This window comes from Arachis ipaensis, chromosome B05 (assembly GCF_000816755.2).
Source record: "Arachis ipaensis cultivar K30076 chromosome B05, Araip1.1, whole genome shotgun sequence".
Classification (NCBI taxonomy): domain Eukaryota; kingdom Viridiplantae; phylum Streptophyta; class Magnoliopsida; order Fabales; family Fabaceae; genus Arachis; species Arachis ipaensis.
This window is the reverse complement of record NC_029789.2, coordinates 146,001,323-146,026,539: the sequence shown is the minus strand read 5'-3', so window position 1 is coordinate 146,026,539 and position 25,217 is coordinate 146,001,323. Positions and strand designations below refer to the sequence as shown.

The window sequence follows — 25,217 nt, the reverse complement described above, 5'->3', positions numbered from 1 at the left end:
GTTATTTTTATTTTATTTTATTTTTAAAAATTCTTTTAACAGTCTATTAGAAAGGCCCATAGTCTTTTTTTTTTGGGGTGAGGTAACGAAAAACAAAAGAAAAAGAATAAAAAAAATAAAACTAAATTAAATCATGCTACATTAGATACAACACTTGCAGCAGAGGTTGTAATTAAGTATATTGGTCAGTCATTTTTTGTGCACTATATTTTGCTAAAAGATCAGTAACTTTATTAGTTTCACAATGAATAATATCAAATTAAAGAAGAATTTTTTCTGCACATCTTAAGCTCAAAAAATCTGGAAAAAAAAATTATGATTCACAGTGGTCTTAAAGAGGGATTAATGTTAACAAGGGAATATGCATCAATTAAGTTGGTCTGGCACACAATATTTCGAACACTATGTTCTAGCACCAACATCAATCCATACCAACTTTGTGTGGAGCACACTTGAACCATGAACCTTTTCTGCACTCCCTGAAATCTATACACCATCTTTATCACAAAGAACACATTCATATTCAACTTTCTTATAGCTAGGAAAAATACTTCCGTCACAATTAATTTTTACAAATTCAATGTTCGGTTGAGTCCATTTGTATTCAATCAAAAAGGAACTTTGCTAGAAATTGAAAGACAAGACAATTTGAAATTCTTCGACTAAGAATCTGACTTTGAAAGCTATGGAAGCAGGGGCTTGGTTTTTATTATTGAAGATTCAAGCATTCCTATTGTTTCATCCTGGCACTGAGGTGGCCAAGCTTAGCGACTCTGAGCAAGCGGCTGTCGGAGAGGAAGAGCTATACGTCGGCCTGGAACGAACACTGTGGCGAGAATACCTGCAAAAGATACTCCGACGCTCAAGTTAGTGATAATCTCGAGTGAGAGTAATTAAGTAAGTATGAAGACTGAGAGTGAGAGAACATGAACGTTAGCCGATGATATTAGCTCGGCTTTATAGGAGTTGTTTTATCCGTTTGCTGTGGATAAGTCCTAGTTTATAGGTTGGTTATGATGTTCTGTTTTAGTGATTAGGTTTGCTGAGCACGTCTCTTATTTTCAAATGGGTGAGGCCGTTCCTGCCTGCTTTCGTGCCGAGCTTTCCAGGCGGCTGATGCGAGACCGAGCTTATTTGCTCACCTGCCGAGCTTTTCGGGCGGCCGAGGATAAGGGTGACGTATCATAGCCCCCAAGCTTGTCTTGGTTTGGACAGGACCATGGCGAGCTTTCGAACCAGGAGTACCGCAATCCTCGGTCGCTGAGTTGTTTGTCGTATATACTCCTTGCAGCCCCCAAGCTCGGCTTGGTCTTGTTCAAAATTCAAAACGTTTCCTGTAGTGGTGGCTTTGTTCTGCGCACCATCATGACATTATTGATGTGAAACTGTCCCGCTTTTCTAGGCACCCCTGTCCGTTGGATTTAGTAGTGGTTTTAATGCTTCCCTCTTTTTTGTCAATCTGGAGTAAATGCACAGGGTTAGTAACCGTTTGTTTTATAGAAGTTATATGTTGTTTTCACTTCTTTTTTCTTTTCAAACTGCTGAGTTCTGGGATAAAGGTTATTTTCTCTCCTTGTCTGAAAAATGAGTAAGCAAGGTCAGTTGTGATTCTTTCTTCGTTTCTTCTTTGTTTTCTTGTGTTTTTCTTTTTCTTGTCCTTGATGGCGAACTGTAATGTGGTAGATTCTTATGACTGGATTGATGCTAGGGTAAGGGAGCGCGCATCTCAGTTTGATGATGAGGAGTCGGTGAGGTTGCTGGGGTCGAATATTTGGGTCAGGGATGGTAGTAATGTTAGGATAGAATTGTTGCCTTGTGGGAGGGATGACCGGGTCTGTGACCGATTAGATGATTGGTCCTTTTTCTACATGTATAGCTGTCTATTCATTGAGCTGGGTGTGAGACTTTCCTTTACCGAGTTCGAGTGTGGGGTTTTGTATTGGTTGAACTGTGCCCCAACTCAGCTTCACCCTAATTCCTGGGGCTTTGTTCGGGCGTTCGAAATATTGATGGAGCTGCTAGACCGTCCGCCGTCTCTTAGGTTGTTTTTCTCGTTATTTCAGGCGAAAGGGGTAAATCGGGGCTTATGGGTGAACCTTAGTAGCTACCCCCGTCGTGCGATATTTGGCCTGTATAAATCATCGTATAAGGAATTCAAATCTATGTTTGTGAAGGTTAGGAGTGTACCCGAGGATTTTCCCTTTTATTTGAACGAACATTTAGTGGAAAGGTTCCCCTTGTTCTGGTGTGCCGAGCCGTATCAAGCACTGGATGTAGATGATAGGCTTCTTGATGATGATATTGTAATGGATTTTTTGTTTAAGTCTTTGGGTCCGAAGGGTTTGTTGTCAGTTGCTGAAATATTGAAATGGGATACTGATAGACAGGCTGTGTATGATTATATAGGTAAATTGTTTTACTATGTTTGTTTCCTTCTCTGCTTTGATATGTTGACTCTAATTTGGTTTGCTTGTGGTTTTCAGCCGAGAAAGCTCCCACCATTACCACTGCGGGGTTGAAGTCTTTCTTCAACCAACGCAAGAAAAGTGAAAAGGAAGTTTCTTCCAATGTGGGGAAAGGTCTTGCTGCTGCTGCTGTGCAGTATGGTCCTGTTCAAAAGTCAAAGCGTAAGAGGGGTCAGGCGAAGGGTAGTGTTGCCGAGGTATTGGAGGGCAAGGGTGATTCTTTCATGATTCTCCAAATGGTGGAGTTTGCCTACGAGTCACAGAAGAGGCTTCATGGATATGATGAGAACGAGCATGGGAAGTCGTTGTGGGCGAAGCTCTATTCCTTTAGTACAATGGCTAACGAGCTCTGTTGTTTTCCAGATGATATGAAAATGATCGATGAGGTTGGTCGAGCTGGTGTTAGTCATTTTCTTCAGGTATATTTGTTTACCTGTTTTTAATGTTATTTGTATTCTTTTATGGTGTTGCTACTGATCCTTTTCCTTTGCAGGTGATTGGTGCTCGGATTGTTGCCATTGGTAGGGCACAAGAGCTTGCTTTGGGCCGAGACGAGAAGGAGGCGTCACATCTTAAAGAGCTGTCTGGTATTATTAAAGAAAAAGAGAAAAAGATCTCTGAGCTGTCTTCCTCCATGGAGCAGGTGCAATTAAAGCTTGAGGAGGAGAAGCGTGTTCATATGTCTTCTTCTTCGCGAGTGAAGACTCTGGAGTCAGAAAATGGTAAGCTATCTGCTCGTGTAAAGGAATTGGAAGGTGAAGTGTATGAAGCCTTCGCTAAAGGCTTCGAACGCGCTGCTTCTCAGGTTAAGGTTCTGTTTCCAGAGGTTGATGCTTCAAAGCTGGATATTATAAAGGTGGTAGCTAACGGAGAGCTTGTGGATGATGAAGCCGCTGAGAAGGAGAGTGGTGGTTCTAGCATTGGTGATAAGGCAGATTAGGCCTTTATTTTATGCTCTTATTTTGTAGACATTGTTTATGGTGTTTTGGATTTTAGACTTGTTTCTGACTGTTCTGGTTATTTTGGATGATTCCGAGTATCATTCTCGGTCTTGATATTTTGGTTTCCGAGTATATAGCTCGGTTTGACAGTGACTTGTTTAGTTTTTTATAGAATATGATATTTTGGCAAAGTTATGATGATGATATGCTGTGTTGTGATAACAATTGCGTGTATGTATTGGAGATGGCTATCTGTTGCCATTTCTTATCGATAAGGAGAGCGGTAGCTTTGGTATGGTGGAGTGAGCCTTTAGGCTTCGTTTGGACAATTTAGTGTTGTTTCGCTTGTTTGTATTTCTCCGAGTGATATACTCGGTATACGTATTTTGGATTCTGATTATGAAGCTCGGATTATTTTGCACGTTTATCCGAGTGGGATATATGCTAACTGCCAATAAAAAATGTGTTTGATTGCAATGTAAGTTACATTGGTATGATGGTTTGTGGCGTCCGGCCTCGTTAAAACCCTCTCCAAGTAAAACCCATGTGTTTTTTGGAAAAAAAACTTCGGAGGGGAAAAAGAGTACCATCATTCGCGTGTTTACAGCATGTGTCATGATTGGTATTCCCTTAGCGAGGAGACATTCCATGTTCCTGGAAGCTGGTCTCCATTGAGGGCTTCTAGCTTGTAAGCCCCCTTTCCGAGACTTCGGAGAACTCGGAATGGTCCCTCCCAATTTGCTGCTAATTTGCCATGTGCTGGAGGTTTCCGAGCTTCCTCTGTTCGTCTGAGTACGAGGTCCCCTTTGTTGAAAGACCTATGAACCACCCTTTTGTTGTGTCTTTGCTCTATGTAATGTTTTCTGGCTCGCTGCTTTATGGCTGAGATGTCTCTTTCTTTTTCCACAAGATCCAGCTCGGCTGTTCGAGCTTGTAAGTTGTTTGATTGATCGTAAAGCTCGGCCCTTAATGTCGGGACACTGACCTCTACTGGGATCAGTGCTTCTGCACCATATACCAGCTTGAAAGGAGTTTTTCCTGTAGCAGATTGAATGCTGGTGTTGTAGCTCCATAGGATTTCTGGAATGAGGTCGGCCCATTCGCCTTTGGCTTCGCCGAGCTTTTTCTTTAGGCCCTGTAAGATAATTCTGTTAGCTGATTCAACTTGTCCATTAGTTTGTGGGTGCTCAACTGAGCTGAAGTGATGTTTAATGTTAAAATTTGTTAAAAAGGCAGCGAGCTTATGGTCGGTAAATTGTCTTCCATTGTCCGAGATTATCTCTTTTGGGATACCGTATCTACATATAATGTTTTTCCATAAGAAAGATCGCACTTTCTCTGCCGTTATATGTGCTAGTGGTTGTGCTTCTATCCATTTAGAGAAATAGTCTATTGATACTAAAAGGAACTTTACCTGGCCTGGCGCTTTCGGAAAGGGTCTGAGGATATCCAATCCCCACCTATCGAAAGGCCAGCTTACCTCTATTGTGTGGAGCTCTTCGGCCGGGGTCTCTGAGAGGGTGGCATGCTTTAGACAATTATCGCATGCTTTGACTTTAGAGATGCAGTCCCTTTTTATCGTTGGCCAATAGTATCCTGTTCGTAATATTTTTTGCAGCCAATGCTCGGCCGCCGATGTGGTTTCCACAGACCCCTTCGTGTGTTTCAGCCATGACATCCTCGGCCTCCTCCTTGCTGATGCATTTGAGCAGTGGTTGAGAGTGTCCTTGTCTGTACAGTGTATTTTCGAGTACTGTATAGAAACTTAATCTTCTTCGTATAGAAACTTGCTCTTCTTCTGAAGAGCTGCAAGTTCGGCTCATCATCTGGTATGTTGATGGTGTTGATGTAAGTGAGAAAAGGTGTTCTCCAATCTCGGACCTGCATGATGTTTAAAACTGTTTCTTGCTCGAAACTCGGCTTGTCAAGTGTTAGCTGAGACAGTGCTGATGCGTTTTCTGTTTGCCTTGTTGTGGCTAACTTGGATAACACGTCAGTCCTGGTGTTTTGTTCTCGGTTTACATGGATAATATTAAATTTACTGAACTTTGAGATGAGATCCTTTGTTATGAGCTAATATTTCTCTAACAAAGGATCTTTTACCTGGTACTCGCTTTTGATTTGATGTACTACCAGTGATGAGTCGCAGTAGACTGTTATCTGAGGTATTCCGAGTTGCTGGGCTAGCTTCAATCCCGCTAGCAGAGCTTCCTATTCTGCTTGGTTGTTACTCGTGTTGAAGCGGAATTGTAGTGATTGTTCGGCAATCACTTTCTCTCCCTCTTTTAGCAATATCCCAGCTCCGCTTCCTTCTCTGTTTGATGCTCCATCCACATGTATGCTCCAACTGGCTGCTGTGTGTTGGGTCTCATTAGTCATCTCTGACACGAAGTCAGCAAGTACTTGTGACTTCAGAGCTTTTCTCGACTCGTACTGAATGTCGAACTCGGATAGTTCGATTGACCACTTTATTAGATGTCCGGCAAGCTCGGGTCTGATTAATATTTGCCTTAGTGGTTGGTCTGTTCGTACTATGATTGTGTGGCTTTGAAAGTAATGTTGCAGCCTTCTTGCCGTGGTGACTAGCGCCAACGCTAGCTGTTCTATCTTCGGATACCTTGTTTCTGTTGGCTGTAATACCTTGCTAATGAAGTATACTGGGTTTTGCTTTTTTCCTGTTTCTATCACTAGGACCGAGCTTATGGCATGGTTAGATACTGATAAATACAAATACAATGGTTTACCTGCCTCTGGTCTCTGGAGTATTGGAGGTGATGTTAAGAGCTGTTTGAGTTCTGTAAAGGAATTCTCACATTCGTTTGTCCATGTGAATTTCTTGCCCTTAGAGAACGTCTGGAAGAAATGATAAGATCGGTTTGCCACTGCGGGTAGGAAACGTGATAGAGCGGCTATTCTGCCTGCTAATTGTTGGACTTCTTTTACTGTTTTGGGCTTGTCATGGTCAGTACTGCATTGCATTTTTCTGGGTTGGCTTCTATACCTCGTGAGGTTAGCATGAAGCCAAGAAATTTCCCTCAATGGATTCCAAAAGCACATTTATCTGGGTTGAGCCTCATGTTATAAGCTCAGAGTTGTTTGAAAACTTCTACCAAGTAATCACAGTGTGACCCTTGTGCAGGCGTTTTTGCTACCATATCATCTACATAGACTTCCATGTTCCGGCCTATCTGTTGTTGGAATACTTTGTCCATTAATCTTTGATATGTCGCACATGCATTCTTTAAGCCAAAAGGCATTACCTTGTAACAAAAATTTCCATGTTCTGTTATGAAAGCTGTTTTACTTTGGTCTTCTGGGTGCATCAAAATCTGGTTATAACCAGAGTAGGCATCCATAAAACTCAAGGTTTTGAAACCAGAAGCGTTATCAACTAACTTATCAATGCAAGGTAATGGATATGCATCTTTAGGGCAAGCTTTGTTTAGGTTTGTAAAATCGACGCACATGCGCCATTTACCTGAAATTTTCCTTACCATTACCACGTTTGATAGCCATGTGGTAAAGCGAATTTCTCTGATGAAGCCTGCGTTGAGGAGCTTCTTGGTTTCTTCAAGTGCTGCTTGTTTTTTCTCTTCTCCGAGATTTCTTTTCTTCTGTGCCACTGGTCAGACTGTTTTGTCGATTGCTAATCTGTGGCAGATGACTTCTGGGCTTATTCCCGGCATGTCGTCTGGTGTCCATGCGAATAGGTCGGCGTTCTGGCGCAGTATGTGTATAAGTCTTGCTCGTTCATTCCCTTCCAGTGCTTCTCCGATGTATGTGTATTGCTTTTCATCTGCTGTTAATGTTAATTGGTGAAGGTTGTCCATTGAACGAGGTCTTTCGCCGATGTCTTCTCTCAGGTCGAGATTGGCTAACATTGTAGCTTCAGCCGAGCTATGTATGGCTTGGACCTGGGGCCGAGCTGTTTCCCTCGTATGGGCTTGCTTTAGACAGGCATTGTAGCACGCCGAGCTTTTTGGTGATCAACGTACACTGTAGCGATCTTGTTTTCCTGCACTGAAAACTTGACACACAGGCAATGTTCTGAAAACCGGACCGGACCGGCCGGTCGAACCGGTCCAACCGTGAACCGGCAGCTCAAACGGTTTGGGTTACTAACAGAAACCGCTATTTTAAAAATCGGATATGAACCGGCCGAGACCGGACGGTCAGACCGGACCAGAACCCGACCGGTTTATAAGAAATGACCCCGTTTCCTTCCTTCGTTGAAAGAAAAGGAATTGCACGCGTTTGTCCCCTCACCCCCCTTCCTTTCTCCAACTCTTTCCTTCAGCAAATGCCCTAGCTCCACCAAAGAAAGCAGACCCTAGCCTCCACCAATCTTGTCGCCGTCTGTCGGAGTGAGAAACTGCTGCTGTCGCCTCTGTTGCACTCAAGAACTTCCATCTTCGTGCTATCGGCGTTCGCTACTTCGATCTCACCAACCCCTGTTCGCTCTCACGAATCGCTTGGTCGCCGTCGTCCGCGCGCTCAACAGCTCTCCGTCGTCCGTCGAAGGTCAATACTCACTGCTAGTGGCTTGTTCTTCGTGTTTTTTTTATTGTCTGTTCAGAAATCAAACCCTCTTCGTGCTTGTTCATCGATGGTCAGTGATAGTCGTTTTTAGTGTTTTTGTTTTCATTGCTTGATGATTATTAAGTGATGCGTTGCTGTTTTCTTTTTTTACTTTGTGCTTGAGATTGAATGCTTTGTTAGTGCTTAGTGCTTGTTCTTAGTTGATTAGCTTTGCTCACTACTCTGGCTTGTTCTGGCCTGCTCTTGATTGATTAACTCTATTACTGGCTTATTAATTGATGATAAATTACTACTGATAAGCTGTTACTATTTTGTTAGGGATAAATTGTTACTGTTACTATTTTGTTATGTTTGTTGCTTAATGGTAAAATGGAAATCAAATCAAATGTTGTTTGTTGCTGAATGATAATTTTTGTTGCTGAATGCTGTTGGTAGTATTAATTTTGTGCTGCTATTAATTTTTTGGTTTTCAGAACCTTGATACAGAAACATGAAGACGATGAAGAGGGCTACTGGTGTTTTAGTGTTTTGCGCTTTTGCTGCTTTGTAATTGTTGACTGGCTGAATGCTGTTTTGCACTTTTTCACTTTTACACTTGTGTTCCATCATTTTCAATTTTGTAATTTGTGATTATTGATGTTGGGTACTGGGGTATACCTTAGGGTGATGAACTATTCTTCTAAGTTTTGTTTCATTGGTATTTCTTGATATCAATGATTGAGTTATTCAAGTTGCTTCCTCTAATTCTTATAGGGTTTACTTGTATAACCCCTAACAAATGGGACAGTGGTAAATTAATTATGAAAACAAGGATGTATTCTCATCAATTAGAAAAGTTCTTCTTGGTCAAACTTTGCCTCCCTATGTATCCTTTTGGATGGTAACATGTGTCATCTTCAATGCTTTTTAATTCTTCATAACCTGTTCTAAATCTTTGTTTCTTTTGAAGGTGTTCTCCAAACTGAAAGAAGGAAGGTTTCCCGGAGAAATAGAGTTGAAAAATCTGATTACCAAAAAGATGGCTAATTCTAGACTTGCAGATGGTGTGCCAGAATTGTGGCCATAGGTCATCTACATTTTGTTAAAGTTAGAATACAGAGCACAAATGATGGAACTGGACCTGCCTCTGCTTTGTAAAGTAGAGGTTGGTGTATAGATATCATAGGAATATTATGTTACAATGTCTTTAGTTGTTTAAAAATTAGAATGTGAACTCTATACTGAAATGACCAAGTAATGCTTTTATTACTATTTAGTCTTTAGTTGTTTAATACTTAGATATGCTTTTAATTTATTACTATTTAACTTTTGAGTTTGGATTTTGATAAGATCATATGGTATTTGGTTGATGATATTTTATGTAGTGTCTTAAATTTTGAAGATATTTTAAAATTTATATTAGACTATAATTATATTTTAGAATGTGTATTTATAATTTATTTATTATTTCTATTCTAAAACGGTTTTTCCGGTTGAACCATCGGTTGGACCAGTTAGACCAGTGAACCAGTAAACCAGTGACTAGAGCGGTTTGATGACTGATTCGGTTTTCTGAACCTTGCACACAGGTGTAATGTGGACACCACCGCTTTGAATATATTCAAGGCGGACCTCTTAATTATAATATTATAAGGGCTATAACAATCTACTATTAGGTACTGAATATCAACGGACCTCGACATAGGGATCTCTCCCATTGTGGTCCTCAGCCATATGTGTCCCATGATGGGGACTCTTTCTCCGAAGAACCCAATTAGCTCTCCCGAGGATGGCTGTATCAGTTTTTCTGATAATTGCATCTTTTTAAAGGTAGAGTAAAATAAAACATCAGCGCTACTACTTGGGTCCAGCGGTGTTTTCCTTACCAACAGCTCTCCGACCTGGATGGAAATTACCACTGGGTCATCGAGGTTAGGGCTTGCTGATATGAAATCTGATTGATTGAAGGATATTGTGACATCCGGGTCCTCCTCCTTTTTTGGCTGCAGTGTTCCCTCGATTGCTAGCATCGCCCTATAACTTCATTTTCTGGCCGAGCTTGTTTCACCTCCGCCTACGTATCCTCCCGATATGTGGCTGATGATGCCTCTTGGTGGATCAGGGGTGGTCTGTTCTTCTTTGTTCTTGTCCGTCCCTGGTTGTTTGCTCTCCTCCCTGTCCGAGATAGTTCTTCTGGCCTTCCGACTCTCGACGTATTTGTCGAGAAGCCCTTGACACGCCAGTCTTTCTAGGAGGTCTTTTGCGACAATGCAGTCGTCTGTGGTGTGGCCGAACTTCTAATGGAAGGCGCAATGCTTGCTTCTATCCACGAACCTTTGGTCTTGGTAGTTTCCCGCCCGAGCTGGTGGCTTCACGATTTTGGCATTCAGAATCACTTTTATGATGTTCTCTCTCTTGGTATTGAATCTGGTATACGTGTTGTATTTTGGTGTGAGATTAAGGGCTTCTTTGTATCCTTGTTGCCTGGTGATCTGAAAGCTTTTTCCTCATCCCTTCTTTGTGGTTGTCTATCCGGCTTTTGGGCCTCGCGGAGCTCTTCAATCTCCATTTGACCTGTGGCCCTCTCTCGGAACTCTTCAAGTGTTTTTGGTTTCGTTATCGGAATGGTTTCTCAGAATTTGCCTGGTCGGAGGCGGGCCTTGAGGGCATGAAGGTGGACAGCCGGATCCATGTCTTGGATCTCCATAGTAGCCTCAGAAAATCTGGTCATGTAGTTCTTTAAACTCTCGTGTTGGCATTGCTTGATTGTGCCTAGGTAGTCTGATCCATGGACATAAATTCTTGATGCCGCAAAGTAGTCAATGAAGGATCTCGCCAGTTCCTCAAAGGAGAAAATCAAACCTGCAGACAATTTAGAAAACCACAGTAATGCAGCACCATCAAGATAAGTAGGAAAAGCCCGACAAAGTACGGGCTCATTGTTAGCGCTGTTAAAAAACATTACCGAACCCCTTGTATGGTTCTAGTGTTGTAGGTAATACAAAGTTTTTCGGCATCTGAAACTTAGTGATCTCGTCAGAAAAGGGGTTCTCGAGGGTGAGCTTCTCCTTTGGTGGAGTGATATTCAGGGGATCTGCATTGCCCTGCACCGAGCTTTTAGAGCTTTCTCCTTCGTGCTTTCCATTGTTTTGTGCAGACAGCTCAGCTATCTTCCGCACCTCCGCCTGGAGCTCGGCGATCTGAGCTAAGAGCTCTGCCTGTGTAGGTTGGGGGTTCCCGTTGTCAGCCATGTCCGAGGATAGGGAATCCTGCAAAAATAGAGTAAGATACTAAACAAAATGGATGGTGAGGTCAGATATATTTCGGCCCCACAGTGGGCGCCAAGTGTTTCGTCCTGGCACTGGGGTGGCCGAGCTTAGCGACTCCGAGCAAGTAGCTGTCGGAGAGGAAGAGCTATACGTCGGCCTGGAACAAACACCGCGGCGGGAATACCTGCAAAAGATACTCCGACGCTCAAGTTAGTGATAATCTCGAGTGAGAGTAATTAAGTGCGTATGAAGACTGAGAGTGAGAGAACCTGAACCTTAGCCGAGGATATTAGCTCGGCTTTATAGGAGTTGTTTTATCCGTTTGCTGTGGATAAGTCCTAGTTTATAGGTTGGTTATGATGTTCTGTTTTAGTGATTAGGTTTGCTGAGCACGTCTCTTATTTTCAAATGGGTGAGGCCGTTCCTGCCTGCTTTCGTGCCGAGCTTTCCGGGCGGCTAATGCGAGACCGAGCTTATTTGCTCACGTGCCGAGCTTTTCGGGCGGCCGAAAATTTCGGGCGGCTGAGGATAAAGGTGACGTATCACCTATCAAGCCATATGCATCACAAAACTAACAAGAAAAACAAATCAGTTCTTCTTAACAACGTTTGCAGCCAGATCGAAAAATCTTGTACCATTAAAGTCGGAACTTGATTGATTCCGAGATTGCTCTAAATGCATTGGACTTTGGCATAATCTCTCAAACAATGAAAAATATTTTCTGTAGAAATGTTACAATGCCGACAAATATTTGAAGATTCAAGGTGACAGTTGAAACAGGATTTACGAGTGAAAAAAACATTGTGAAGGTATAGTTAAAAAAAAGTTTCACTTTCTCAAGAATACAAATTTTTCACAACCAAGTCCAATTTATAAAAGTGATGGCAAGAGCATACTTATCTAGGAGGCAAAAATAACCATCTTTTGAGGTATATTCATTAGGCTCATAGCTTTGAATAATCAAATTTAGATCCCTAAAAATATTAGAGACAAGACCTTGAAGATTCCAAACATTATCTATGGTGTAGATGGTATAAAATATCTATACCTATAGATTTTATGTGTATTGTGTCATTATGTGACACTTGTTCGATAACACGTTTGACAGATCTAGCAGTTGTCACAAGTACACTGACAAAAGTAGGGATTTTGACTTTGATGGTCTGTCACGAGAATGATTTTAGTTTTAATGAGATTATCATAATAATATTGTTACGGTAATCTTTTTCTGGGAAATTGATTTTATGGACTACATGGTTTTTTTGGTGGTATCAAGCTTCAACGGTTGAAGGTTTGGTATTGTGGGTTTGTTAAGAAAAACAAAATGAAAATATTTTTGGAATGTTATAGATTCAAGAGAGAACACCACCTTTGGTGGACGAACAGTAGTAAAGAGGAAATGTGTCAACTTTAATGACAATGAAAATACTAATAATAACGAAATTTTTATTTAAATAAATTAAATAACAGTTAAAAATTTAATAAACAAATTATATCTCAATTAAAAAGTTGAAGTATTATTTAAATTGATTTAATGTAAATCCTACTGAAAATTAGTCAATGCAAATAGTAGAAGAAGCAATAGTGTTAATAGTGGGTAATTAGAAAAGGTAACCGTATTAATAGTTGGCAGCTACTTAGGTGCTTTTACTTATTTCAATGGTTGGGAGAAGTAAAAGTATTAATAGTATTTCATTTTTAAAATCGTTCATCTTCTCTATTATATAAAATCGTCCATCTTCCCCATTATTTGAAATGTTTCATTTTCAAGAGTTTGACCCAATTTAAATTATTAATATTTTTATTATTTTCAAAAAATATATTTTATATTTACAATGTAAACAAGATACATTAAAAAGTAAACGAGATAAGGGTAGATGACGTATTTTCATAATAATTTTTAAAATTATTTATTTCAATAAATAAAATATTTATTTAATTTATTTAAATAAAAATCCCGTTAATACTAGCAGATAAGTGTTAGGGGACTAACAAATTTTATGATTTGTAGTTATCAATTAGTATCATTAGTGTTTTAATGGTGTGAAATTTTATCCAATAATATAAAATTACTTATTTTTTTATAATTAAATACTGACCAAATTTTAATAAAAATACTGGTCCAAAATTTTCTCATCATTAGTTTTTTCATTGTTATTAAAGTTGTCACATTCCCTCTTTATTAGATCTATAACAACCTGAAAACATTTTCACTTTTTTTGGTTTGAAAAAAGATTTTCATTTTGTTTCCTTAACAAACTCACAATACCAGACCTTCAACCGTTAAAGCCTGCTACGGCAAAAAAAACATATAACCCATAAAACCAATTTTTTAGAAAAAGATTACCGTAACAACATTATTTGCTAATCTAATTAAAGCTAAAATCATTCTCGTGGCAGACCATCAAAATCAAAATCTCTGTTTTTGTCAGTGTACTTATTGTAACTACTGAATCTGTCAAACTTGTCATCAAACAAGTGCCACATAATGACACATTACACGTAAAATCTATAAGTGTAGATATTTTATACTATCTACACCATAGAATTTGCCTATTAAAAATAAGATTTCTCACACAGTTCGAAATATAAACATAATCTATTATTTCACCGACAAATCCATAAAACATAAAAAACTAGAAAAAATTTGAGAAAGATTATGTTTCCTCTAAATCCATCTTTGAATTTTGAAGATTTCCTATAATCTATAATGTTATGAAATTTCATCTTCAATTAATAAAAAGTTTAATGCAAAATCTATCAGTCTTGCCTAAGAATTTAGAGTAAAGTATTATTTTTGTCCTTAACATTTGGGATAAATCTTAAAGTTATTTTTAACGTTTAAATCGTCCTATTTAAGTTCCTAACTTTTTAAAATTGGCTTAATGTTGTCCTGCTATTAGAGATCCGTGAACAAAATTGACGGCAGAACAAAATTGAAACGATTTTGAAATGTTAGAGACATAAATAGGATGAAAACGTTAAGAACAAAAACGATACATAAAAATAAATTTTAATTTTATCCTTCAATAATATCAATTTTTTATGGTACATAGTTATTCAATTATTTTTTAATTACATCTAAATAAATTATTCTTAATCATATTACTTTCATTCTAAATAAAATTATTTTTTTTATAATTTTACTTTTAAAAATTTTAGAATATATTAAAATGATAATAAAATATATTTAAAAAAGATTAGATTTTGTATTTGTTTGGGGATAGATACAGTGCTTGTTTTGGCGTCATTATCTTTATAAAAAATATTTTTTTTCAATAACAAAAGATCTTTTTTTATTTTTTAGTGTGTTTGGCAAATTTCAAGTAGTAACAATAAAAATACTAGAAAAATTAAAAAAATATATTTTGAGAAGCTGTAATTTATATTTTTTTAAAAGATCTTTTTTTTTAAAAAAAGATATTTTTCATATAATAAATAAAAAAATACTTTTATATTATTATACTCGAACATAATTAATAAATAAAAATATCTTTTTATATAAAATATCCAAACATAAAATTACTTTACTTTTCCATAAAATCTTTAAAAAAAGATAACTAGAAAAAAAATCTTTTCTTAAAACTCACTCATAATTTTTTTTTTAGAATCAATCCAATTCATTTAAATTCGTAATATTCACATTCCACAGTGAACTCCATTCATGAACTGAGGGTAGCTTCGTAACTCCACATTCTCGTAAACCTAACGCTTCTTGTCTTCTACAACGTCGTTTCGTAGCATATTTCGCCTGAACTGATCTCCATGCCCGACTCTCTCCTCTTTCCTCTCTTGAATCGCTAAATTAGGGTTTTTCTGATCCAAAGTCTTGAACCCTAATCTCAATAATTAGGGTTTTTCCACGACGAAGTTTAAGTCCTACTGTCACCCTTGATGATCACGCAAGACCTCTCTGCTCGTCTTCCAACCTTGCACCTTCAAGCTCGCCCAACTTCAAACTTTTGTGCGTGGTCGATTTGGGATCCCGATTCAACAAGTTCTGACATTTTTTCTGCTAATTGCAGCTAAAGCTACAGTTTTTCAGCCTCTATCTTGCGATACCCTCCCAATTTCGACACCGCAAATTCGCAAAACATCAGAAACCATCCAGTGTCTGTGCTTTGGATCCATGGACCTTGATGGGGGCAACAAGCGCGTGTACCAACGATTAGGTGGACCCTCAGGGGACTCGAAGCATCAGAAAGTGTGCTATCACTGGCAAGCTGGCAAGTGCAATCGTCACCCATGCCCTTTTCTTCATAGCGAGTTGCCAACTCCCAATGTTAATGGTACCTCTTCGAAGAGGCCTCATGGTTCTGCTGACAATTCCGGATTTTCGGGACATCGCCGGAACCCTCACTTCAACAACACATGGGGTCGCGGTGGTGGTCGTGGTGGCGGTCGCGGTGCCAGTGGTGGAGTTGTTGGTGGTGACATGAGTGTAGTTAGGAAGGCTGATAAAGTTTGTAATTATTGGATTCAGGGGAATTGTAATTTTGGTGAGAGGTGTAAGTTCCTTCACTCTTGGAATACAGGGGATGGGTTTTCTATGTTGACACAGCTTGAAGGCCATCAGAAGGTAAAAAAAAAATTGTTTTTTAGGTAAAAAAAAAATTAGGTTATTTACTTCACTCACTATAGGATTTTTGTTCTTTCTGCCAGGTTGGAAGTGTAATGTTTTTTAATATTGTCTTCCAATTATGTATTGTCATGTCATTGCAAGTGTTTGACTTCTAGAAGATTAGTTGACAATGTAAAATACTTTACACATATAGTATTATAGAATCAATTCTTTTTTATAATTTTAGATTCTGTTTTTAGTGGTAGATACATTCCTCTGTAAAATTTGTGTAGTGTGAACTTGAGTCAATTTTGTCACTATTCTTTGTACTATAAGATCAGTTGATGCTTGCTAAGTTGTCTGAATATGCTTTTTGTGCAATAAGAATTGTTGGGATGAAATTTGGTTTAAACTGAATGAACAGGTTGTTAGTGGAATTGCCTTTCCTTCTGGCTCGGATAAGCTTTATACTGGAAGTACTGATGAGTCTGTAAGGGTTTGGGACTGCCAGTCTGGAAAGGTTGTTAGTACCTTCAACATGTCACTTCTTTTATTGTATCCTTGCAAAAAGGTAACACTGATGAAACTATATTGATTTTGCTTATCAATTTTCCTATGCAGTGTGTAGCTGTGATCAATCTTGGTGGTGAAGTAGGTTGCATGATCAGTGAAGGTCCTTGGGTTTTTGTAGGCATACCTAATTTTGTGAAGGTAAAAAGAGGGGATTCTGGAGGCATTTTTTCTTTCTTCTCTCTTTGTAATTTACAGACTTTTAGTTCAAGTATATCTATAAACTCTCATCGCAGCACAGTTAATGTCTTGTTTAATGATGATATTTTGTAGGTCTGGAACACACAAAATTCAATGGAACTAAGTCTAAATGGTCCTGTTGGACAAGTTTATGCACTTGTTGTGAATAATGATATGCTCTTTGCTGGTACACAGGTAAAACACACACTCTCTCTCTCTCTCTCTCTCTCTCTCTCTCTCTCTCTCTCTCTCTCTCTCCTGCGTGATGTATATGTTATATTCCAAGGCATGCTTTATTTCGTGAGGCAGTATTCCATGTCTTGGTTGGAGATTAACTTGTTGGTACTTTAAGGCCTGACTGATCAAATGGGAAGTGCATGTCTTCTTTTATACACACTATTTATTCAGTGGCATCTTTTAAGGCGACTAAATGTACATACACTAGTTTGGAATGAGAATATTGACATAAATTTTTGGGATTATAAGGAATTCTAGGAATAAGCAGTACATGCATATTATTATGTTAGGGATGTAGGTATATTAGGTTAAAAAAAAGGAAGAACCATTTAAGAACATTTTTGAATCTACAAGCAACAAAGTTGCTGGTGCAAGTTGTATCAAGAAAATGTAACCATTAGAACCCAAGGGTAACGTTACGGTGGTCAAGAATGATTTGAGTTATGAGACACCATAAAGTGCATATTGGAATATTGGAATATTGGGTATGTAAAGTATATAAGCTCTAGGGGATAGCTAATAATGTTTCATATTTGATAGATGAAGAATTGTTGGTGTTATATGAACACAAGAAGTCAAGAACTAATTACTATGTCAACTTTTGGGGTTATTCCTTCAATGCTTTAACAACTTTATTTATTTGTTTATTTTTCTTTTTGGATAAGAACCATTTAATGATTTTACATAGTTACGTGTTAGGAAACTACTTTGTTACAACTTTCAATTCAACCAAACATGCTTTCACTCGTGCTCTAATCTTAATGTCCTTCTAACCTGTGTACCTTGGTTTGGAGTATCCACTTTAGTATTTAAAGCTCACTTAAACTACTTATCCTGCAGGATGGATCTATATTGGTATGGAAGTTCAATGTAGTTGCTAACTGCTTTGAGCCAGCTGCATCACTTAAGGGTCACACGCGTGGTGTTGTTTCATTAGTTGTTGGAGCTAATAGACTCTACTCTGGTTCAATGGACAATACAATAAGAGTAAGCTACATAAGAAATATTCTATAAGCATCTAATTCATTTAATGGGGTGTGCATTAGCTGCTATCTAAGCAATGTGTTTTGTTAATTTCTTGTATATTTATGCTATCTTTCAGGTCTGGAATCTTGAAAATTTGGAGTGTTTACAGACACTAACAGACCACACGTCTGTCGTGATGTCTGTTCTCTGTTGGGAGCAGTTCCTTTTGTCTTGTTCATTGGACAAAACAGTAAAGGTTGGTTCATACTATTTGTTTGGTTATATATACGTAGAATAGGCATAAGTATTTTTTTTTCCCCTTAAAAGTTATTATTCTTCTTAAAAAGGTCTTCAAGCAAATCTCTTTGTTCTCTCTTTAGGTGTGGTATGCTACTGAAAGTGGAAACTTGGAAGTGACATATACTCACAACGAAGAGCATGTACGTATGAATTCCCTCCCACCCCCACCCCCCTGATAGTTGGTCGTATGACATTTGATCTCTAGTTTGTAATTTTGACCGTCAATCCCTTGAAATATTAATTGGAGAATCAATTCACTTTTTACTCTTACATCAATGATCCAAAAACCACTTATAAAATATAAGAACTTTATTTAAGTTTCTGGTAATGAAAATGACTCATTTTGCATGCATCTGGACTTGGATATTACCACAGGTTCATATATATCTTGTAGTTAGAATTGGTATTGTTTAACAGTTTAACCTAATCACTCATGAGTTGTGACAAGTTTCTTTTCCTTTTTCGTTTATAAAAAAAAAATAGTGGGCAAGTTTGCTTCATGATATTTCCTCCCCTTTTAACAATATATTCTGCTTGTAGGGAATAGTTACTCTCTGTGGAATGCACGATGCACATGGCAAGCCCATTTTGTTGTGCTCTTGCAATGATAATACTGTGCGCCTCTATGACCTGCCATCGTAAGTAATTTATCTTCCAAATTTTATGAGCTCATTTGTTCCTATGCTGACTTCGGTAGTCTCTAGAGGATTTAGAAATTCATTCAATGAATTGTATTTGTGTATCTCGCCCACGAGTGCTTGATTTATGCCAAAAATCCGACAAATCTGATTGTATGCTTTACAAGAAGTATGATTCGTTGCTCATATTATCAAGTGCACTCGCTGCCTATAAAATGCAGCTAATCCTAATTTTTCTGGCCCCATTTGTGGTGTTCAGATTTGCAGAGAGAGGCAAGATATTTACAAAACAAGAGGTACGGGCAATTCAGGCAGGGCCTAATGGCTTATTCTTCACTGGTGATGGAACTGGTCAAGTCAAAGTGTGGAATTGGACACCGGAGCCAATACCTACCATTCAATAAAATGGATACTTTCCGTAATTTGTTATAGTAGTTTTTTGTGGTGTACCTTTTTGTAATTTTTTTCAAATGCAAGAAGGGAATTCAATATTAAGGTTGGTACGCGGAGGATTTGAGAGAGAGAGAGAGAGGAGAAGAGGGCAGAGGGGTGTATTTGTAATTTAAGTTTGCGGAAGGTAATAGTCTGTCTTCTAGAGTTTTGAGCTGTGGTTTTGGTGTTGAGTTTGTAACCTTGGCACAAAGGCTGTGCTCAAGTAGGAGTCCCTATTAAGTTCTCAATATTTTGTGAAATTACAATACAGATTAAACATTTGTTACCTTTTCTCCTGCTGGTCCTATGTATGTATCACAAATAAATTTTGGTTACTTAGTGAAAAAGTAACAAGTTTGTTTCATATTTTGATCTGTTTTGATATTCTTCCTGGTGATTCTAAATCTTGACAAACATAATTATGTAAATATAGTTTTTTTTTATTACTCGGTAAAATCAATTGAAAAAACAAAATACTAACTATAATAACCAAGACCAAGTGATACATCATAGCATTCAAGATTTTCATATGGTAGTGTTCTCATACATATAGCACTTAAACTCATTCGCACAGCAAAAGAATTAGAATTTTTCACTTATCAATGAGAACATTGAAGGATTCATAACACAAGTCAGGGGAAATTTTTTGAGTTCTTATTGAAGCCACTTTATTCATAACCCAAATTATGAAGACGACCAAGAGCTTGACTGATGTGTATCTTCTAAAGATTGAACATGACCTTAATAGCATTACCACCAGCAGCACTTGTTTCAAATGCTTCTTCCACTTCCTTCTGAGAGAATCCATACCTGTGTGTTATAAGGGGCTTCACATCGATTTTGCCACTCCTTAGAAACTCAAGACATAGAGGCCATGTGTTCTTATACCGGAATATACCAATCACATCAACTTCCCTGTATTTGGCATCATAAAATAATACACTAAAATATCACATCACAACAGAAAACTAAAATCTAACAACTCATATATGTTACAACATTACTGTTTCTTAAATTACTTTATGACAAGAAGTACCTATTGAGCTTCAATGAATATGTGATTCATATGCTTTACTAAGAAAATAAATCAGATGAAGAGTAGCCCGAGAGTTAGAGGCAAGGACTTAGATTTAGATGTTATGATGTCATTCGATCTATATAACCGACTCTATCTAATTACATAGTCATACCTTGCAGCAGCTGGGGTGAGTGGGACTGTCATTTCAGAATGACCCATTCCTACTAAGCAAACTTTGCCACCTGGCTTAGTAGCACTCAATGCTGTAGTCATGGTTTTGTTGAAACCGGCACAGTCAAAGGTAACATCTACATCAGCTCCCATAGCCTTATGTATCTGTTCAACTTCTCCAGGAACATCCTGAAATGCAAAGCATTACATTCAAAATTATATAAATTACACTTAGTATCCTGAGCTAAGATGACACCACACATGGCAATCCTCCATTTATATAAGGTTTTCTGACACATGGTATCTTGTACTATGTAAAATTTCCCTGTAAAGTGTACATTTCCATAGACAGCAGCATGTTAAAGTGTAAATTTCCTTCATTCTTTTATTATTATTATTTTATCTTTCAAACTCTAACACAAGGGAATCAAATATACATGCCTGGGAGTTTGTCGAGACTTTGACAATATCATCAGCACCAAGAGATTTTGCAACAGATAAACGATGGTCATCGACATCCACTATGACAATCCTAGGCGCGCCAAAAGCTCGAGCCGCAAGCATTGTAACAAGTCCTATAGGTCCAGCTCCCATGATCAACACCTTTGTTTCTGGGCCAATCTCAGCACGCCTACAAGCATGAACACCGACGCTTAAGGGCTCACACATTGCCCCCTCCTCTAAGCTTACATTGTCTGGTAGTTTAAAACATAGGTCTGCAGGGTGCACTATCTGTATAAAGAGAAAAATGAAACTCAAAAATTGGTTTTAAGGGACTCATTCTATTTAACAACACAGAAAATGGTGACAACCAAAACAAATACACAATAGTATCAGTATTGTATCGTGTTTAAACCGAAATTCATGCTAACTGATGTGGTCATTGTTCATTTAATTGTATTCAGAATCATACAATATTGAAAGGATTCTAGTTTGAGAAGCTCTGGATTCGTTCAAACCTGATTAGCAAGGGAACCATGAACTGGTGGAGTGGCAAAGAACTTCATATCAGGGCACAAGTTATAGCGGCCCTGCTTGCAGTGGTCGCAACGCCAGCAACTGATTCCTGGCTCAATCGCCACACGGTCACCTGGCACCAAGGCCTTGACCTCACTGCCAACTTCTTCAATGATCCCAGCACACTCGTGACCAATCACCATTGGCTCTTCAACTACAAAGTGTGCACATCTCAGTGTCTGCAAGCACATAAAACAATCAAAACCAAAACCTTCAATCAAATGTTTTCCAACCTCTATGCAAAATAGTAAATAGTGTATTCAAGCCAGCAGCAACATAAACTGAATTAGGGAACATCAATAACCCCATCAATCAAAATCTCCAACCTATGCAAGATATATACCAAATTTGCCAATCAGATATTCATACATTGGTCAAGTCATTCAGCATCACTTTTAGGCATAGATTATCAAAGTATATGCAATTGCTTTGAATGAAATTAGATGCAATAGAGAATAATTATGTATGTTGTATGTATGTATGTATGTATGTATGTATGTATGTGTTACCTTGAGGTAGTGAACATCACTTCCACATATACCAACAGCTTTCATTCTAACTCTAACATCATGGGGTCCTTTAATTTAGAACATGCAGATTGCAGAGTAAAAGTGAGATACCAAGAATGAATCTGAGTATGATTGAAACAAAATGAATGAATGAAGTGAGATACCAAGAGGAGGAAGGTTGAATGGCTGAATCTTGAGTGTGTTAATGGCAACAAGCCAAGCAGCCATGTTCTGCTCTTCTCCATGATCATCATCTACTGACATCCCTCCTTTCCCCATTTTTGCTGATTCACTTCAAACTCTCTTTCTCTCTCTCCAAATCTTGAAGATATTTCAGAAGTGAGAGACCTCTTCTGCCACAGGGAATCAAATAAATCAAGTCCATTTCCATTTTCTTCACTATCAACCATAATTAATAATAATATAATTATAATAATAATAATAATAAGGAATATCTTTTATCTTGCTATCTTTTGTTAATTAGTGAACTTCTCAGCATTTTTAATTTAAATTTATTGTATAGAAAAATTAGTTACAAGAATAACATATTACATAACAGGAGATAAAAATTACTAAACCAAAATAAATGATAAGATGACAACTAATTTTAAATCCTAACAAATTAGATTTAAAAAAATGTAATAATAAACATTAAATTATATTATGAGATAACGATGAATCTTTGCAATTAATCTGAGTGGTTTTTCATATAAACGTCATAGAGACCATATGGGTGGTTTGTCCTCATCCATATTGTGATATGGTCATGTCACATGTGGCTGTTTATATGCTATAAATCGCTTTCAGCCTTTGCTGATGCCTAATGGGTTTTTCTGAAGAGCATGCATGCTTCTATAATCTAATTCTATTGGATTTATTCATGTCATGATTGTGTGTCATACCAACCATAGAACTCCCTATTTGTTTTGTCACCAAAGCATGACTCAGCTCAGCACCATAACATATCAATCAATTTCCTTTATGAACTAGGGACTGATCCACAAATAAGTATGGCTCAAACCCCAAGAATAATTAGGATCCTGTAAAGTATGCAATTTTGTCATAGTCATTGAATAGTGATTGATCAGAATATTTTAATTTTTTTTCCCATAAGAGTCATTAATTTCTCAATAAACAATGGTGAAATATGTTTTAGTGGTGCTAAATCAGAATAAGTTTAGGAAAAAATTGAAGCAATGAAATACAAACAAGTACAAAGTCATACCTTCACATCATTCTCTTACAAAGACACAAAGTGGCATTAGCATAGTCCAAAAGATGATATGGATAATTGTGGATCATGAACTGAATAATGAAGAGTGCAAAGGAAAGTGACAGTGACAGTGACAGTGGTAGTGACACTTTATGCAGATGAAATTAGAGAGGACACAAGGAAAGGTATTAGCTGATTAGCAACAGATGGTGATAATTAACACAGAAATGTCACAAAGTGAAGATGAAGAGATCAACATGGCAGCTTGGATTCTTGGTGTTAAAGATTTATCAATTCAACCATATCCACTTCCTTCTTTAGGTGAATTGATCTTCTCATAAATTTCAAGACATTTAACTTATACACTCATGGTATCTAATAAAGTAATTGAAGCTCATGTATTGAGTACTGTGGTGATCAACAATCTTCAATTTCAGGTCCCCATGATGTTAAAATTAGAATTAAAGCTGTTGGTATTTGTGGAAGTGATGTTCATTACTATAAGGTAAGAACCTGAAAGTTCGTATTATCACTAATTATTAGTACTCTAGCGTTTGCTTAATTCTGTTCTTTGAACACTACTAAACTTTGTTGCTAGACTATGAGATGTGCAAATTTTATTGCCAACAAGCCTATGGTACTGGGGCATGAATGTGCTGGAATCATTCAAGAACTAGGCACTCAAGTTCAATCTCTTGCAGTAGGGGACAGGGTAGCCTTAGAGCCTGGAATCAGTTGCCAAACATGCAATTTCTGCAAAGGTGAGTTAAGAATCATATTGATCAGAGAATTGTAGCCTTATATGGTATGATAAATGTAACCAATTAGTAACTAATTCTTGAAATATCTAACTGTATCTCTAATAAGGTGGCCGCTACAATCTCTGTCGCGGCATGAAATGTTTTGGATCAGCATCAACTCACACTCACGGTTCTCTTGCCAATATGGTAAACTTTTCTATGTGTTGCTCTGATATATCCCATGTTTCAATTTAGATGTACTTCATTTCATGTGTTATATTCAATAAGTTAAATAAATACTAATGATGAATATTCAAAACTAACATACTTATAAGACTATATATATATATATATTGAATGTTCCATTATGTTTTCAGGTGGTGCATCCTGCCAATCTGTGTTTCAAGCTACCTGACAATGTGAGCTTGGAGGAAGGAGCCATGATTGAGCCACTCAGTGTAGGAGTGCATGCGTGTCGTCGCGCGAATATCAGTCCAGACACAAATGTACTAATCATAGGAGCAGGACCAATTGGCCTTGTAGTATCACTTGCTGCCAGGGCATTTGGATCACCAAGAATTGTGATGGTTGATGTTGATAACACTCGTTTATCAATTGCAAAAGATCTTGGTGCAGATGAGACTATTCTAGTTTCAACTAGTATCCAGGTTTCACTCTATACTCTACACATTTCACTCCTTTAAAATACCCCATTCAATTGGTAAGATATTTGCAATGGCTACATTTTGATTTAGGACATGGAGAAAGAAGTGGTGCAAATCCAGAATGCCATGAGGTCTAAGATTCATGTGAGTTTTGACTGTGTTGGCTACAATAAAACCATGTCCACATCACTCAATGTCACCACCTCTGGTGGCAAAGTTTGCCTCATTGGATTAGCTCAAACTGAGATGACAGTTCCCCTTACTCCGGCCGCAGCGAGGTAACAAAGATCACATTAGACCGGCTCGATTCGAGTCAGATTAGTTAAAATTTGGCTGGCTCAGGGATACTACTAGAAGATTTAGGATGCCATAAAATTATTCAAATTTGGTAGTATTAGTACTATCAAATAAAACTGTGTTTGATGATCAAAATTTGGTTTTCATGTGTTGTAGGGAGGTTGATGTAATTGGAATATTCAGATACAGAAACACTTGGCCCCTATGCATTGAGCTATTAAGAACTGGGAAGATTGACATCAAGCCATTGATAAGTCACAGGTTTGGATTCTCACAGAAAGAGTTGGAAGAAGCCTTTGAAACCAGTGCTCGAGGGGGAAATGCTATTAAGATCATGTTCAATCTCTAGATTCAGTGTGTTTCTTTTAGCATTAAGTTAATTACTAATTGAAGTATAGAGTGTATTACTCTCATAATACATCATAGTAGTATTAGTACTCTCTTATTTAATTTATTTAGGTTCATTAAGCATGCACAACTTAACTAATGACCTCTGGCTACAATCACTGC

At 37.9% G+C, this 25,217-nt stretch overlaps 3 protein-coding genes and 1 long non-coding RNA gene across 6 annotated transcripts; 3 read left to right on the top strand and 1 right to left on the bottom strand.

Annotated features, from left to right (window-relative positions):
• On the top strand, positions 7,687 to 9,193 carry LOC110262669. The gene is made up of 2 exons (XR_002347573.1): positions 7,687 to 7,927; positions 8,895 to 9,193. It is a non-coding gene; the product is annotated as an uncharacterized LOC110262669 (long non-coding RNA).
• On the top strand, positions 14,857 to 19,412 carry LOC107644761 (zinc finger CCCH domain-containing protein 48). Of its 2 annotated transcripts, XM_016348686.2 has the most exons (9): positions 14,866 to 15,772; positions 16,179 to 16,274; positions 16,376 to 16,465; positions 16,598 to 16,699; positions 17,582 to 17,728; positions 17,844 to 17,963; positions 18,088 to 18,147; positions 18,548 to 18,645; positions 18,905 to 19,412. In XM_016348686.2, the coding sequence occupies exons 1-9, from the start codon at positions 15,323 to 15,325 to the stop codon at positions 19,047 to 19,049; spliced, it is 1,308 nt and encodes a 435-aa protein (XP_016204172.1). In that variant the 5' UTR covers positions 14,866 to 15,322; the 3' UTR covers positions 19,050 to 19,412. The 2 variants fall into 2 exon arrangements, with proteins under 2 accessions (XP_020958851.1, XP_016204172.1); XM_021103192.1 differs by lacking the exon at positions 16,179 to 16,274 and having other exon boundaries at positions 14,857 to 15,772.
• Positions 19,541 to 22,544, bottom strand: LOC107644763 (sorbitol dehydrogenase). 2 transcript variants are annotated; one of them, XM_016348689.2, is made up of 7 exons: positions 22,519 to 22,544; positions 21,957 to 22,145; positions 21,793 to 21,860; positions 21,226 to 21,462; positions 20,708 to 20,998; positions 20,268 to 20,455; positions 19,541 to 19,992 (listed from the first exon to the last, which is right to left on the bottom strand). In XM_016348689.2, exons 2-7 carry the CDS (start codon positions 22,069 to 22,071, stop codon positions 19,800 to 19,802), a joined length of 1,092 nt encoding a protein of 363 aa, XP_016204175.1. In that variant the 5' UTR covers positions 22,072 to 22,145; positions 22,519 to 22,544; the 3' UTR covers positions 19,541 to 19,799. The 2 variants fall into 2 exon arrangements, with proteins under 2 accessions (XP_016204175.1, XP_016204176.1); XM_016348690.2 differs by lacking the exons at positions 21,793 to 21,860; positions 22,519 to 22,544 and having other exon boundaries at positions 21,957 to 22,165.
• On the top strand, positions 22,660 to 25,160 carry LOC107644762 (L-idonate 5-dehydrogenase). Its single transcript, XM_021103193.1, has 8 exons — positions 22,660 to 22,800; positions 23,164 to 23,326; positions 23,443 to 23,510; positions 23,604 to 23,766; positions 23,873 to 23,952; positions 24,123 to 24,413; positions 24,501 to 24,688; positions 24,864 to 25,160. Exons 2-8 carry the CDS (start codon positions 23,212 to 23,214, stop codon positions 25,054 to 25,056), a joined length of 1,098 nt encoding a protein of 365 aa, XP_020958852.1. The 5' UTR covers positions 22,660 to 22,800; positions 23,164 to 23,211; the 3' UTR covers positions 25,057 to 25,160.